General features: G+C 36.0%; 2 protein-coding genes across 3 annotated transcripts; both read left to right on the top strand.

The window, feature by feature from the left end:
- Positions 1-3,463: 3,463 nt before the first annotated feature.
- Positions 3,464-6,525, top strand: tnni2b.2 (troponin I type 2b (skeletal, fast), tandem duplicate 2). Of its 2 annotated transcripts, none has more exons than XM_043243133.1 (7): positions 3,464-3,586; positions 5,327-5,357; positions 5,459-5,495; positions 5,584-5,712; positions 5,791-5,880; positions 5,960-6,136; positions 6,230-6,525. In XM_043243133.1, exons 2-7 carry the CDS (start codon positions 5,350-5,352, stop codon positions 6,317-6,319), a joined length of 531 nt encoding a protein of 176 aa, XP_043099068.1. In that variant the 5' UTR covers positions 3,464-3,586; positions 5,327-5,349; the 3' UTR covers positions 6,320-6,525. The 2 variants fall into 2 exon arrangements, with proteins under 2 accessions (XP_043099068.1, XP_043099067.1); XM_043243132.1 differs by having other exon boundaries at positions 3,480-3,586; positions 5,292-5,357.
- A 7,541-nt stretch (positions 6,526-14,066) lies between these two features.
- On the top strand, positions 14,067-17,250 carry tnni2b.1 (troponin I type 2b (skeletal, fast), tandem duplicate 1). The gene is made up of 7 exons (XM_043243430.1): positions 14,067-14,208; positions 15,572-15,660; positions 15,923-15,959; positions 16,060-16,188; positions 16,395-16,484; positions 16,561-16,737; positions 16,833-17,250. The coding sequence occupies exons 2-7, from the start codon at positions 15,653-15,655 to the stop codon at positions 16,920-16,922; spliced, it is 531 nt and encodes a 176-aa protein (XP_043099365.1). The 5' UTR covers positions 14,067-14,208; positions 15,572-15,652; the 3' UTR covers positions 16,923-17,250.
- Positions 17,251-17,771: the final 521 nt, after the last annotated feature.

Consider the following 17,771-nt stretch of genomic DNA (forward strand, 5'->3'; position numbering starts at 1 on the left):
TATATATGATTTTTCAATCTTAGATGTTCTTTTGAAGCCGAGAGACGTTTTTTTTTCTAGTTAAACAAACATTACAGCCTACTGTCCTTTTTCACATTTATAGTAAAGTCGTCTTTTTATTTCCAAAACAATTACGCGCTTGGCTTTCTAATTTTCTCTTGCATTTTAGTCTGCGCTCATAAAAAGCACACGAGTCAGAGTATCACCAGTTGCATTTCCAACATTTCCAATCATTTTACATGAATATTAAAAGAAATAAATGACATCAAGAAATCAAAGTAATCATTTTGGTAATCTAAATACTTTTCGGATGTAACTGTAATTTGATTACCACCCATTTAAAATGTAAGTATAACGAAATACAGTTACTCATATTTTGTATTTTAAATACGTAACGACGTTACATGTGTTTCGTTACTTCCCAGTCGTTCCCTCAAGTCTTATTAAACCCAACACTTTCATCATCTTTAATCATGAAGCATTGATATTTCGAGTGAAATAACTATAGCTTTCTCTGGCTTTCTCTGGCTTTTAAACTTGGCATTTTAAACAGCATTAGACTGACTTTTTTTATTTCCCTTTTTGGAAGTTAGTTAAAAGGTTAATGTTTTAAAGATTCTTGTTTAAAAAGTTTTGTTTTGGGTTCATTTTGATTTATTTGAGAAAATAAATGTGGTATGTTGAACTGAATCATTTTCAACGCACATGCAATTACATCTCTTTCCGATGAAACATCTTAAACCAGCCAAAGATGTAGCCTTATTCAAGCTGGTGTCCCGGCCTGAATAGTGTGAAAGTCCCCATAAGCCCTCTAAAACCCGCTACAAGTCCAGCTGGGCCACACTGGGAGAAGAGCTTAGACCTGCAAAAAATGATTTGACCTTCAGCAAGTCAGGAAGCTGAAATGTGAATACATTCATGTGAAAGCAACCTTCTGACTCTGTAAAGCTTGATAATCCAGGTATATTCCTTCACCCCACCCACTCTGATCTTTAAAAAAGTATTACTTGTAAGCTAGAAGACATGGGTATGTGTATCTGAGAGCAGCCCTTTGACATTCTAAAAAGTTTCATTAGGCTATGTCAAAATCATTTGGAGTTGATCTGATTTATTGGGCTGGGCTCTGTGAATAGTGTGAATGATAATGATGTCAACCACTGGGCTCACTGCCACATAGCCTACTGTAGCTATACTTCGTCTCATTTATTCAGGTTGATATATTTGGGGACAGTAGTAACGTAGTAACATGTAATCTTGATTTAGGTATTCAGATTCCAAAAAATGGATATGCTCCACTGGATCATATTCAATTTTAAAATGCTCCTAATCAGATTAGACTAAAGTTACTTTTTATGGATTACAATATTTCATATTATTCATAAAAGTAAATTATGAATAATTTATTGATTCTAATTCTTCTTTTTTCTTTTCCTTTTTCAAAAATCCAAATTTGTGTAGGCCTAGCTTTCACAATATTCACAATATAGAAGGACATGTAAATGTCTTGTAAATAATTTTGCTATCAATGTGTCTGAATATGGGGGAAAAGCAATGGTTGAAAGGTTCTACAAATCAAAAAGTAATCTAAGAAAGTAGTTCATTAACTAAAAGGAGTATAGAGCATGTTACTATCTACAATGTCCATCATGGAATCTATAATCATTAACAGACAGTAACAGGACCACTATTTAGGGTATTTCACGTTTTTTTTTTTAAATGTGACCAAACGTTTCAGGCTGAATACTTTGTTGGAAAATAAATAAATTACTTGCTAAATGTTAGAAGAATGTAAATGTATAATTTAATGGATTTAAATATTGTTAGATGCTGATATTGTGTGTTTTTGAGGATTGTGACATTACTTGAAATGTCTCATGGCACTGAGAAACATTTGTGGTCATATCAGAACATCTGTCAACCTGCCTAGAATAGCAGGCCTGAGCTAAAGAAAGATTGAGTATAAAAAAAGCATGGATTGTCTCATCTTCTTTTATGAGAATCAGTGCGTTTGGGGGATCTGGTTGCTCACGCATACAGTCGCTGCAAATGAGAAGGGTTGTGTCATCACTCTGATCGAACAGCTGAAGAAACAAACCGGGGACCAGTTGCTTTAACGTAACCCATATGTTAAGACTGTGACTAAAGGACTAGTCTGACCAACTAGCAATTAGCAAAAGTGTAATCTGTTTTACTTTTCAGATTCCAATTAGAACAATTTACAACTGATGTAACTGATTTAAAAGTTACTTTTCTGCTACAGCTGGGAATATGGTTTTCTTGACAAAGACATTTAAGAAACGGTAGCATTTACATCAAATGACTGCTGGTATTAGTTTTTGGAGGAACAAACCCAACATGAATAATCTTATTAATTCAGGAATTAGATTTTTGCCCTGGTCAAGATGCTACTTTTATTTACAGTATCCGAACAGCCGAAAATGACCTACTAACCAATTACTTCACACCATCCAGCAGGTTTTAGTTATATCTGGGGCTGAAGGAAGTGTTAATGGGTAAAACTGGTCTGACGTCATGTCTTAACTATTTCAGGAGTGTTTTTACCAGGGTTGGACTGGCAGCACCTATTGGGATCATTCATAAAGACACAGCCTAGCATCCAACCCACCACGTACACACTCATGCACACATGTCCACACACACACACACATGCACACACATGTTGATGACAGCTTTGACACCGTCTTATTCCCCCCTCCCCTTGGAATTAGAAGCTCGCTGTGACACAAAGTTTCTATCCCACGGAAACTGTCTACTAAATGAAAGGTCAGTCAGGCTTGATGGATACAGTTTCTCCTGAGGATGACTAGTATATTTTTGGCTCATGTCGTGAATTTTCTGTAATTGCTGCACTGAAGTGGTGATGGAAGGAGCAGAATAGTAGCATATCGACCTGCAAGAAAAAATGTACATGACAAATTCTGTCATTTCTAGATATGGAGGAATGATATATTTTTTGCTCCGTAAACTCCAAACACGTGAATGTTGTGACAAATTTTCTATTACGGCAACTGTTTGTAATGCATTTCTGGCGATGACAATGAAGTATAATTTTTTTCCACGTGGAAGATCTATATTGTACAAAACTTAAATATTTGTATCTGTTAAATTCCCTTTGTACTTAAAAATAAAAAAAATCGATATGAAAAAATAAATACATAAAAATAAAAATGTGTTTTATCAAAATGGTACTGACCCAGTAATACAGACCGTCATTCATGCTGCTTGATAAAGTAGATGTGGTGGTTGTAGATTTTGGTTGAAAGTTTTGTCTCCTCGTGATTTATGCTTCTCAGAGTGCAGTAACTCATTATGATACTGAGTAAAGTAAATAAGCAATAAAATAAGAAAAACAATCTTGAAAGCAAGGGTTATTTATATGTGTGAGGCTGGGAGGGGTAATATAGGCTTTCAACAGCATGAAGTCTCATTGGTCTGCACTGGATACTAATTCCATAAAGAGTTAAAGGGTTTTGCTGAGCCATCACAGAATGCTATCAAAACCCTCTTTCAGTACAGAGGCTGCCCGCAGTTCCTGGTCTGTCCTGTCCCCCTGATTTTCCTAAAGGTGAGATGTTTCTGACCTGTTACACATGCTGTAGACTTTATAGTTTTTACAAAACTTTTAAAGTTCGATAAAGAGAGGAACCTGCACACATAATTGCATGTGTGTTTTTCTCTCTTTATTGAAGGTTTTTTTTTTTAACTTACGCATTAAAAGCAATTCTTAATTTGTACAAATGTTTTTTTAAATTTTATAAGCAAAGATCATCATTTTTAAATGACTGTATAGCATGTGTTTTATGAGATGTGCGTTAGTGGCATTCAGAGCAAAGGAATATGTTCAGTGTTTAATAAATTACGCTTTTATTTAGCAGCTGTTATATATTAATTTTCATTGTAAACCTAAGCATCCTCTTGCATGCTGTGTTTCGAGCAGAGTGTGTATTCTTTGATCAGACTTGATTAGACTTGAATTCAAATTGAGGAATCCTCTTAGGCTAACCTGGGGTTAGGTGTCACATTCAAGGGCATAATGTTAATGGCTTGTAGATGAGCCCAGGGTATTTAATTTACGGTGAATTTAACCTTACTTTAATGTAGGATCATGTTTGAAATCCGGAAAAAATTTCCATTTATGATCAAGATAACATAATACGGGTAACACAGAAGAGCCGAGGGAACACTATGTGCTAACATTTCAATAACCCTGAAATCTGAGGCCTCGGTCAATCCATCACCCCGCTCATCACTGCAGTTACGCTCCAGTTATAGATCTAGAGAAATTCTGGACATATGGGTTTTAGGAATTCAAAAAAAAAGAAAGGAAGAAAATGTAGGATACTTTGAGCATATTGATTACTGTAACCGAAAGAGGCGGCGTAAGAGACGGAGAGGGAGGAGGAACAAGGTGGTTTCTGTATGACTGATCTGTTGCCTGATACAGTTTCAGATTAATGTCTTTAGCCCTTTGCTCTTGATACAACACTTTGGATAATTTTACACACAGATATCAGCTTTCTGCTTCACACACATTTATGTCACATGCAGCTAAATGCTAGTACTGGGTGAAACATAGCAGCATAGTTCTTTTCGCTCCACCCAGATTTATTTTTATTGTACATCAGTGTTAAATATAACCACAGCTGTAATAATAAATTGCATGAGTTTATTAACAATGCTAGCATCATGATAATTAAATCCACTCATCCCATAAGAATCAAGGTACCATACAAAATACCCACCAATGTACACACAGCATTATATGTTCAGCTTATATTACTTGTTTTGGCATCTCAGTTTCTGCTGTAAATCATTTATACAAGAGTGAATTACTTCATTAACTGACAAAACAGCTACTTGATATTCTTGCGTGTGATTGGTGGGAAGTTTTCTGCGTAACGATTGAGAGCGTTAATTGAGTGTGGCCGAGTGTGACTTGTTTATGGCTGTAGTTTACAGTGTTAAAAGTGATGACTGTTGATAGTAGTACTCGGTGGCTGTAACTGAATAAGGAGTGTATGTGATGAACGCAGCAGAGTGGAGCTTAGAGAGGCTGAACTGCAGAATTGAATGTTTTGAGATCAAATGTTTCTGCTTGACTGCAAACCAGCTTATCCAGGATATCATTTTAAGACGTAAGTCTAAGTGACATACAAGCTAGAGAGAAGTTGACCCTCACTGAAAGACAGCATGTTAAAATATGGCTTATCATTTGCCTGATGTGTTGATCATGTTGAAAATCAAACAATGCTTGGACAATTTCTCTTCAGGGCAGTCTCACCCTGTTCTCTATATTTCCTAACAGAAGATCAAAACAAGCCTGCCATCATGTCTGAGTAAGTTTGTACACACATCTTCAACTGGAAATCTCACAATTCAAGCACTTATATATAAAATATATAATAATTGTGTTATTTCTCTCCTAAAATCCTACCAGAAAAAAGATGACCTCAAGCCGTCGGCACCATCTCAAAGTAAAGCATTCGAGTCATTTTGAGTTTGGTTTGTGTTTACTCCAGAGATGTGTTTTATGATTTAACTTTTCCTCATTGTTTGTTCTAGAGTTTGATATTGGGTATAGCCAAGGACCTGCTGGAGGCTGATGAAAAGCGGGTAGAGCAGGAAAGAGTTCAATATATGGAAGAGAAATGCGTTCCTCTATCTCTGCCTGGCTCAGTGCAGGAATTACAGGTATACAAAAGCATAAAATCTTTTATTATCATGGTGATATTTTATGCCGCTATTAAATGTCTTCTCCACTGTGGTCAGGACCTGTGCAAAGAGCTTCATCAGAAGATTGATGTGGTAGACGAGGAGAGATATGACCTGTCTGTTAAAGTGGCCAAAAGCGAAAAAGAGGTTTTAAACACATGGATTCTGTTCTCTAAATTGTTTATCCATCATGGCCTTTAGAAAATAACACTCCTTTTTATTTTAGATTGAAGATCTGAAGATAAAGGTTCAGGACCTGATAGGTAAATTCAAGAAACCCGCACTTAAGAAAGTGCGTATGTCTGCTGACAGCATGCTGCAGGCCCTGCTGGGCTCCAAACACAAGGTGTCTCTGGACCTGAGAGCCAACCTCAAACAGGTCAAGAAAGAGGTCAAGGAGGAGGTGAGTGCACACTACCACAATAAATAATCCCACAGCTGCCAATTATTTCAAGCATAATTTTTCATCTTGAAATTCTTTCGTGCATTATTTTAGGATAAGGAGGCAGTGGGAGACTGGCGTAAGAACGTCGAGGATAAGGCTGGCATGGGCGGCAGGAAGAAGATGTTTGAGTCTGATGCTTAAACAGGCAGCCGCTTGACTTTTGGAGTTAATTTTCTGATGGACTTTCAGTTGTCGCTGTTGCAAAGTTGTCAAAAAGTGCTTTTACATCCAAACTACACAACCATCAAACCAACAGTAACTAAGCTAATCATAATACGCAGAATGTTATGTACTACATGAGTGATGATCCGTGAACTCACCTTAACAAATAAAAGTAGTAAAAGAAACTCCGCCATCTGATCTGATCATTCCTCATATTCCCAATTCCTTTGATACCTCTCATCATTCCCCATTCCTCTCACATTTCCTTAGCTTTTTCTTACCCTACTAGCAAAAACAGTCATCCTCATGGCATTTATCTTTTCTCCTTATCTTCACTAAAATATTTGATTACATTTTACATTTCTCAGCAGTCATTTTTACATAACTGAACTAATATCATCAATCATGGTGCTTATTACTGAATGAGACCGAGCTGAGCAAGCAAAGAGGAAGAGTGTTCTGCTGCTTAACTTAAGCTCTTCTAATTTTTCCTTCCCTGTCTGATCAGTACCGAACTTCTCTGTCTGTATTTTTTGTTATATAGGGGAGATCGGAGGGTGAAATTAAGCATGTGTGTATGTATTATGTTTATATCACAAATCTAAGCAGTGCTGTTGTGTGAAATGGTTACAGGATTCTGATTACCCAGTAATGAAGAACAGAAGAGGAGCCTCTGATTTGTGACTGAGAGACCCAGCGGGTAAGTGACTTGAACAAATGTGTGTGAACTTGTTTGGTTATACTTTTGAGAGCCAAATGTCCTTAGTTTTATAGTGAAAAAATTCATGACATTTTACAAGGCTCTTGAATTCAGACCGAACTACCACTTATTTATAAATCAGTATATGGCTTGCTATGTAATTATTTGTCATCCATAATTTTTATAAAAAAACAAACACGTTTTTTGCTAACATGTTAATTGTTATGTCTTTTTTTTGCCTTCTTAAACAGGTATTGTCTTTATCCTGGTTAAATATAGGTTACTAACTAACTAACTATAGTAGGTTATAGAGAAATGTCTCTTGATAGGGAATGTCTCGAGCTCAACACCCAAGTGTTTGACACTTCATAAATGTATAAATATAGATGGCATGTCACTAAATAACTATGTGTGCATATACAGTACCAGTTGAAAAAAGATAGTTCAGCTTCTAATGCAACAAGTCTAGGCTGCTGTATTATAGTGAATTAAACATGTTTTGTAGTAAAAATGTACACAGGCAAAGCCAGTTTTGGGATTTCAGTTGCAGCATAACTCAGCCCCCAATGAGGGTATAATAAAAAAATATCTATTTATCTTTTTGTATAAAGACTAAGGTGATATACTAACACTATTCCTCTGTTCCAGTGTATTGATAGATGGGTAAGTTAACGTGTGAAACTACAGGTGGTAGGTACGCAATTTGTGTACTGTACAAGCAAGATACATATTTACACACACACACACACACACACACACACACACACACACACACACACACACACACACACACACAAATTACATGTTATGGGAATGTTCTATAGACGTAAGGGTTTTTATATTGTACAAACTGTATTTTCTGACCTGGACGCAACTCTGCCTCTCAACTTTCTGCTAAAAAACGAAATCTGTATGATTTATAAGCTTTTTTTTTATCATGTGGACCAAAAATATATCAAATTTGTGTTATTGCCATCTTTGTTGGGGACATTTTGTCCCCATAACTTACCTGAACCACACACACGCAGACATTTTTGTTGTGCAGGAAACTTGGCTAGTTTAGGTCTGATGGTTTCTGTGTCACCTGAACAACATTGTGTGGGTTAGCATTTAGCGTAAAATTAATTTCTTTACTTGAGAGATGCTCTGCTTAAGTCTGTTACACAACACAGGTAATCTTAAGTTAGTTTATAGATTTAGATATTTCTATTTGTTGTGGTTGTAGCATTTCAGTAATATAAATGTCACTCACGAAAACCGACACGTCTGTCAAATGTCATACAAAACGATGTCTGTCGCCCTCATGTGGCTGTGAGGGGAAAGTCACCCATTTTAATGGAAATAAAATAATGTTCCACAAAAGAGAGTAAGATAGGCATATTAATTATTGTAAAATGATAACATATTTCATATAATATTAACATATTATACGCAGAAACAGAAATAGAGGTGATCAAACTCAAGCTGCTGTATGTAATTACAAGAGGTCAGCATGTTACGAAATCAGCTGCATCTTTTCTCTGACTTAGTCAAATAGATCATATAAAATCTATTTGACAAAGTCATCTCTACAGAAACTGTGACTGTGAAACTGTGTTTGTGAGTTCTGCTCAAAGAGCTTTTTGAAACATCCTTTTTAAAAAACTGTCTGGGACACTAATTATAATTTGAACCAAGTGCCAGTACAGAAAAAGAAAACTCAGCCTCTCTCATTGGTTTTGTTACCTTTCATTGCAGCCATGATGCAGAAAATGTCCAAATAACTCTGAATTCCAAAGGCAACAGTATGTACCCTAACATAGCTATTAAAGACCAAGAGACGATGACAGCCTTACTTTATAAAGAATTGTGGTATGCAACTCTCCCAGTTAGCAAGCAACCAATAAAATAATACCAAAAGTCAATACTGATGCACCATTGGTAACTGCATTGAATTAATATTAAAAGTGATGTTGGTTCAATATTGATGTAAGTCATTACATTACCTGTATTTTACATGACAGTATTTTATTAAAATCAATGATCATAAATAGTTTAAATAATTATAGAAACAATAATACAATTAAGTAAATAAATAATTATACATTATTACAATGCAAAATAAAAAAGGTAATGCAATATGCTAAAATCTAAGTACGCTGTGCGCACAATTATTAGGCAAGTGATTATATGACCATATCATAATTTTATACATAATTTCCAACTCCAAGCTGTATAAACTTGAATGCTTATTGGATTTAATGTATATCAGGTGATGTGTATTTGTGTAACGATGGAGGGTGTGGCCTAAGGAGATCAACACACTATATCAAGGTGTGCATAATTAAGTAGGTTCTTCTCAGGAAAAATGGGCCAAAAAAGAGATTTACCTGACTCAAAAATTGTAAGACGTCTTTCACAGGGATGCAGCAGTCTTGAAATATCTAAGATATTGGGGGGTGATGTAATGAAGCGTCATAGGCGGTTGGATCCATGTGCGACAAGGTTTAATCATAGTCAAACGGGCAAGGTCAAAACAGGAGTAAACAGGGCAAGAAGGGAGATCCAGGAGACAAAACGATAACAGGCAATAGGTCAGTAGGCAGGCAGAGAACAATCACAGAAACGGATACAGTCAAGGTCGGCAACAGATAAACAAAACAAGAATAAACACTCGGAATTGCTGTGTAGACAAACAAGACTTCGCAATGAGTGATCGTGGGGAGTTCATTATAAAGGCTGAGTTGAATGAGGAACACCTGGTGGCTCTAATCAGCCCAAGGCACGGGGTTGTGGGAAATTGAGTCTTTGGTGATCAGTATTCCGGTGAGAGCTCCCTCCGGTGGTGGTCGGAGAGAGCCACAGAGGTGCTGTTCGTGACAGGTGATCACAGAACCAGCAAATGGTCAACAGGGTCGCAAGAAACTTAAGAAGAAAAGACGAAAATTACCCACCAAAGATTTGAGAAGAATGAAACGTGAAGCTACCAGGAACCCATTATCCTCAGTGCTGCCCTATTCCACAACTGCAACCTACCTGGAGTGTCAAGAAGTACATGGTGTTCAGTTCTCAGAGACATGGCCAAGGTAACAAAGACTGAAACCCAACCAACTCGGAACAAGACACATAAGTTGAAGATTGGATTAATAACGGACACAGAGCTCCACTTCGACTCAGTAGCCAGCAAGCTGGAGGTGGGGTACTGGTACGGGCAGGTATCATTAAAAGATGAGCTAGTTGGACCTTTCCGGGTTGAAAATGGACTCAAAATCAACTCCCAGACCTACTGCCAATTTTTACAAGACAGTTTCTTCAAGCAGTTGTAAAGGAAAAAGTCTGCATCTTTCAAGAAGACTTTTTTTGCAATTTTTATGCAAGACAACATGTGTGGCTGTCCTGTTAAGGCCTTAAAGACGAAAAACTAACGACATGGCCCCCTTCTTCACTTGATCCCTAACCCAATTGAGAACTTTTGGGCTTCTTTAAACAGGAAATGTACAGTAAACCATGCACCTCTCTGAACAGTGTCTGAGAGTCTATGGTTGCGGCTGCACAAAAAGTTTAAGATTAAGAAACTGACTGAATGGAAGGCTTGTGACTGATCGAAAAGAAGGGTGACTATATTGGTTATGCAGGTTTTCTTTTTGAATTTTCAGAAATGTTTATTTGTAAACTGAGTTTAATATTCTCACTTTACCAGGTGAAAATAAACAAGTGAGATGGGAAAATCTTTGTTTTATTTAGTTGCATAATAATTCTGTACACTAATAGTTGCCTAATAATGGTCTACATGTAGATTTTCTCTTAAGAAAGCCAAAACTTTACTTTTATTACTAAATGTTCAGGTTTGTTAACATTTTGGATTGACCGAGAGCACTGTAGTTGTACAATAACAATCCTCAAAAATACAACTTGCCTGATAATAGAGCACACAGTGTATAATACTTAAAGTATAATATAGTCCAATAAAGTTAAAGATATGAAGATCTTCAAAGCATGCAATAAGAGAAAAGTAAAGAGGCCAATTGTATATTGAAGCAGTCAAATGACTGCAGCAACTACCAATTAGCCCTTGGAGTAGAGTACTTATCGCATACTTATATATAAAAATAAATATTCTGCAGAGAATAAATGTCCAAAATCCTGTCCAAACATCACTTCATTATAACACAATGTGCAATTTATATATATGTAAAGAAATATACTGCATCAGTGGAATAGGAGTACAAGTGGAACTAACTAGAATTAAAAATGCATAATACTTGCGTAATTGATTACAAAGGTGACATAATACAGTAAATGTTGATACACCAAATATCACTTTTTTTTGTCAAGATTGAGATACTGTATCATGAAAAAATAAATGACAATGTCACTTTTCAAACATTTACTAACAAAATTCTAACAGTTTCGTTTTAACAACAACAAAACAAAAATCTAAAAAATAAAAATTACATACAGAAGTCTGATGCTGTTATAATATATGGACTAACAGTTTTCATGCCATTGCTACTCTTCAATCTATTTTTTTTTAAGATTTTTTCCATGATGTTTTTAGATGCAGAATGAAATATCACACTGAACTCATCTGAAAATAAACAGATACTGTACAAAAGTCCATTTGATGGACTGTCTCATTAGGAAATATATATATATATATATCTGTAACTGCTGAAACATTCAGTAGCCCCCAACTGCAGAGCAAAGATCCAGGAGGCGATGTTGGATCCACATGGTTGGTTTTGGTTTTGCTGAGTGCCACATGTTCCTGGATCAACATTTCTGTTGATCCTGGAACAACATTGTAATTAACCATTCAGATCTGAAGAACCAGTTTATAGTTTTTGTGAAGTTTAGACTAAAATCAGTGTTTGGTGCTTGTACATCAGTGTCATTCATCTATCATTAAATCTGATTTTAGGCATTACTCATGAATAAGGTTAGGTTTTAGGTTGTGTTTTCTTTATAATAGGAAAGCATCAATCAGACTGCTGAAAAGTGCACAAGCAGAACCAAAATGGGCATTTACCATTCAGCGCGCATTTTCATTTTCAACCATTTTTAAAAAGACTTTCTAAAATCATAAAGGCTCACCCCTAAACCAGGCCACAGGTGGAGTATTATTCATACCCCCGTCATCTCGAGGTTATCGACTGCAAATCAGTGTCACTGTCTATTATGTGTGCTGTTGACTTTTATCAAAATTTCATTGCTGATCCAACATACTTCATACACTGAAACATCAATCTCAACCAAACTGATGCTTTGGATCAATACTCAACTTGTCCCCATGTCACCATGCTATCTGGGCAGTCACTCTAACGCGCCGGGACAGCATTGGCCAGGTCAGAAATAATATTAAATAGCTGTTTTAATGCAATAAAATACAGTGCTCTCTCTCTCAGTCGCTTAAATCAAAGCCCTGAAGTGACATGTTGAAAGTCAAAAATTATCTGAAGAGCAATACCTGCCCCCCTAAATAGTGCTGTCAAATTATTAATGGTGATTAATCGCATCCAAAATAAGAAATTGTGTTTATTGTGTATATTTACTGTCTATATAAATACACATACATCCATGTATATATTTAAGAAAAATATGTTATGTTTTATTTTAAAATATATTTTCAGAATATATGCTGTATGTGTGTATTATTTATACATTGTAAACAAACACAGTAGACATGTATTATATAAAAATTAACTGTATGCAATCAGTTGCAACAGGACAAACACACACACACACACACACACACACACATGTCCCCTATAAAACCTTTATATGTGTATTTCATGAAATGTATCTTTCATCTTTTATACCTCTTATAACATATGAGAACTGGCCCCCCAACTGAGCCTGGTTTCTCCCAAGGTTTTTTTTCCTCTTGTTATGTTACAGAGGGAGTTTTGATTCCTTGCTGCTGTTGCCTCTCTCTTTCTTAGTTGGGGACACTTAATTTCTAGCGATTGTCATAAATTTGATTACAAAGATTCTATTTAAACTGAGCCGATTTAGACAACTTCTCTACATATAATACAATATAATAATATAATATAATGAAATGCCTTTAGCTGGAAATTGAGTGTTTATACATTACTGACGCTCTATTCTCCAAATTTGATATTGCTCAGTGTTTTGATGCTAAATAAACAAAGGTGATTGATTGCTTCATTGATTATACACATTCTTACCATTTTTCAATCAAATGAGGTTCCTCAAAGACATTTCAAAAATGGCCACCAAGAGTTTTAAAATGCCACCTGGTGACAAACCTCTTGGAGTGATGATAGCTATTTCTACAACTTGTGATGATAGTTATTTCAACAACACGAGGGCTTTAAAAATTCAGTGCTTTTTAAATAGAATTATGTACATTTTTTTGCTAGTAATTTTTTAAGGACTAAAATCTTTTAAAACAGACAATCCAACATAATTTTGAAGAATAATTTTTGAAGAAGTGTATTATTATAATAATAATTACGAGCAATTGTGAAGTTTATATGTAATACGTGATCTAAAATGTGTCTGCAGAATGTTTTGAATGATATTTCTGTCATACAGTTGGAGTTTCCACCTGTTTTTCTTTTTTTTAGCTAAACACTGTTGCTAGACAGCACAACAGGTGAGAAAACACACAGATTAGAGCAGCAGAAGTGATAGCAAGAGTTCATCTTAATTTCTTACAGTTCAATACATGCCTAAATTGAAAAAGTTTCATGTTTCAAGTGCTCATTCCAAGGATTTAGTGAAAGATGCGAGTCAGGTGTGTGTGTTTGCATACTTTACATTGCACCAAATGTCCCCACAAGGACAGATCAAAATCAAATTACCTACACTGTTTGTCCAGTTAGAATACAAAATCTTTTTTTAATGAAAAATTGCAGAAATATTTTGGTGATAGGTAGGTTATGAGGGGATCGAAAGCATCATTAGCTCAATATAAGAGTAATGCAGGTTAATAGGAAGTCGCCATGACAGAATAGTATAAAAACAAATGTGTGTGTGTTGATTGTGGGGGAGGGAAGGAGAGGGGGTGTTGGGATTTGACAGTCTCATTGGCTTAAAGAAAGATCTGCTTCCTTAAAGAGAATAGAGAAGCCGTGTGGGAAACCTATATAAACCCAACTAACTTTATAAGCTGATACTCCTTCCCTCTAATCCCTCCGAACATCTTGCTGCGCGCTGAAAGGTGAGTCATCATTATTCTGTCCATCTCTGACATTAGAACAGATCTTCAGACCATCTCAATCCCGCTGGGCAGCCATATATTCAGCCAAGAAATTAGAGCAATAAGCAAGATAATAATATGCTTTATAATGTACTGTACATTGGAGGAAGAATCAAGAGACAAAACATGTTAAGTGGCTGTTGCCTAATATAATACTGTGTTTTTCATGTTGAAGAGATATGGTTTGATATGTTCTTTATGAAGAAATTCTGATCAATTTTAAATGTAAACTATAACGTCAGAAAAGCTTTTATTAGAGCCCTAATTTGATTATTTGTAGTATGTGTTGTTGGGGTCTGTCTATATTTATTTCATTGCAGTGGTATTAATAATCTCATTAAGTACATGCTCATAGTTAAAAAATGACTGAATTACTTCATCATCACCTATTTAAAAAAAAAAAAAAAAAAAAAAAAAAAAAAAAAAAAACATGGAATAATTTATTTACTATAAAATGTAAACATCTTTACATTTTACAGTTTAGAGTGGTTTTAAATAACAAAAATGTAAACCGCTAATTCCAACAGCTTGAGTATAGTTAAATGACCATATATATGCAAGCTGTTAATAAAAACTGTTTAGATTTTTATAACATTACGAATACATAAGGTATACAGTGTCACACAAATAAAATATCATCATGGTAACACACATGACATTAAAATAATGCAATAAACAGTAATGTATCAACATACATCAAGAACATAAAAGCATAGTTTTAACCATCAAATGTGAAATATCATGCAGAAAATTCTGTGAATGTCTGTTTACGGACTTTCTTTTACTGTCCATTTCAGCTTTATATATATATATATATATAAAATATACTCAGTTTTTGTGGAGTAGGGAAACTAACCATTCCTTTTCACATTGTACGCATTTCCTTCATACACCTTATGATATACGCAGGTACAGAGACCACAAAATTTTACAAAACATCCATTCAAAACAACTTAGTCCATGTCCAGTTTAAAAACTTTTTTGGCAAGAAAAATATAGCACTAATAGAGCAGAAAGTATTTTTACAGCTGCGCAGGGTTTCAGCTGTTAAGTGTTGAAGTCCAGGAGATTCTTCAAGAGGCAGCAAGTCGTCTGTCAGCTGTCTCGTCTTCTGTATTGGTGCAGACCTTCTGCTTCCTACAAAGGAACACTAAAAAAAGAGCACAAGACAACTGCTTCTCAAATTCGAACCCTGAAACACCTAACACTTCTGTGGGTTTCGACACTCACACCCATCTACACCAGCCGTCTCTCTTTCACATTATCCCAGCCAAATTTAGACCTGCTTTCGGACTAATGACTGAATACAAATTGTTTCCATTAGACTGAAGGCAGTAACACCCCCACCTGCCACCCACAAGGCGTCTTCACCTTCACAGAAGGGCACCACAAAGAGCCTGGCAAGATGTCTGAGTAAGTATTGAGTTACGACATCATGATGTTTGAGTGGTGTGAAAAAGATCAGGTCGCTAAGTCCTTGATTACTGATCTCAGCCAGCACATTTAGCGTTATGATCATTTTGTATTTATTATTATACATACTAGCATAAATGCTATTAGAACTATGATCAAAATTATTTTAGCATGGATGTTCCATCTGCTTTTCCCAACCATAATCACCCCAGCAACTTAATGATGTACTGCTCTGAAATTGTAAACATTCGCTTTCTGATAGGAAAAAGATGTCTTCCAGCCGCAGGCAACATCTGAAGGTGAGGTCATGTCTTTCTTCATGTGATCTGAGCTATATAAACTGTAAGTAACTCTCTTGTTGAATGCTGTCTATGCTGTTTCTTTGTCTTTGTGCTCCAGAGCTTGTTGCTTCAGATTGCTCATGGCATTTTGGAGGAAGAGGCAGCTGAGGCTGTGGAGGAAAAACAGAGATACATGGATGAGAACTGCCCAGTTCTCTCAATGCCTGGAGGCATGCAAGAACTACAGGTACACACACACAGACACACACACATATGAGGATGTTCCATAGATGTAATGGTATTTCTACTGTACAAACTGGATTTTCTTCCCCCATTACCCTAACCCAAATCATCAAACCTAACCTTCACGCAAAACATTCAGCAATTTTGGGAACCAAAACCTGAACAGACCATATACTGTATGTGAAAATGTGCATGTATCTTTGTGTTAAGGAGCTGTGTAGGAAGTTGCACATGCAGATCGATACCGTTGATGAACAAAGATATGATATGGAGAGCAAAGTGGCCAAGTCAGACAAAGAGGTACTTGTGTTCTGTTCTACTAGATAATGTATTTCATTTGCGTAACTTCTAAAACCTTTATTCGTGATCTCCTAAGATTGAGGATCTGAAGATAAAGGTTCAAGACCTTAAAGGTAAATTCAAGAAACCGGTTCTGAAGAAAGTGCGTATGTCTGCTGACGCCATGCTGCAGGCCCTGCTGGGCTCCAAACACAAGGTGTCTCTGGACCTGAGAGCCAACCTCAAACAGGTCAAGAAAGAGGTCAAGGAGGAGGTGAGTGCACATTATTAGCCTTTAAGCAGAACTGTGCAATACGATGTAGATATGGCTTGTGGTTTTGAAACATTATGCTTTTTCTGGTGCTACAGGAGAAGGAGTCAGTGGGAGACTGGCGTAAGAACATCGAGGATAAGGCTGGTATGGATGGCAGGAAGAAGATGTTTGAGTCTGAGGCCTAAATCAGTTTTTCTTGAATACATTTCCATTTCCATACAATGATTTATTAAGTCAGGTTGTCTTAATTCTAATGGTCTTCAGGGTTTTGAGAGAGGGTAATGCTATCTATTGTTTGAAGTCACAGTTGGTTATGTATTGTATAAAAGAGGTTTTGATGTATGTGATGGTTGGTTTTGCATCTGAGGCTTTAATTCATGAAAGAATAATCTGACTTTGGGTGTTTGTAAGTAGACTAAATTAATCAATAATGACCCATTTAAATACTCAACACAGTACTGTAAGACATTTGCTGGGGGAAAAGATTAAAAATAAACGACGAATCAAACAAAATGTCTGAAATTGAGTTTTTTTTTTATTTCACCAAATGTGTGGCTCAGTGAGCCTAAAGAACACTATGACCCCTAGTGGTCGCAAGGGAAAACAGCCAGGCTATCACGCTAGTAGACTTGCTCTTTAAAATGTAGTAAGTACAGTCTCACAAAGAAATTGTTAATTTAATAATCAAAGAAAGTGTTAAATAATATCTCCATTTTTCTTGTCTCTCATTCTTTATATTGTTAAAAGAAAAAAGTGTCAAGTCAAGTATTTCTGCTACATGTGTGGACATATGAGATGTCGAAATGAATCGGAATGAGATGCTGTGGGACCATGGTGCTACATACTGGTTACACATAAGTAAACATACAACAGTGCAAAAAACCCCAAACAAACTATACAGCAGTTAACCATCTATACATAAATACTATAAATACTATAATTACTATACCTAGTTTAGTACATATACACACACTGAAATGGCACAAGAACTTTGAGGTTGTGCAGAAGACATGAAATTGAGAGAAAATAAATGT

This window comes from Puntigrus tetrazona, chromosome 7 (assembly GCF_018831695.1).
Source record: "Puntigrus tetrazona isolate hp1 chromosome 7, ASM1883169v1, whole genome shotgun sequence".
Taxonomy (NCBI): Eukaryota; Metazoa; Chordata; class Actinopteri; order Cypriniformes; family Cyprinidae; genus Puntigrus; species Puntigrus tetrazona.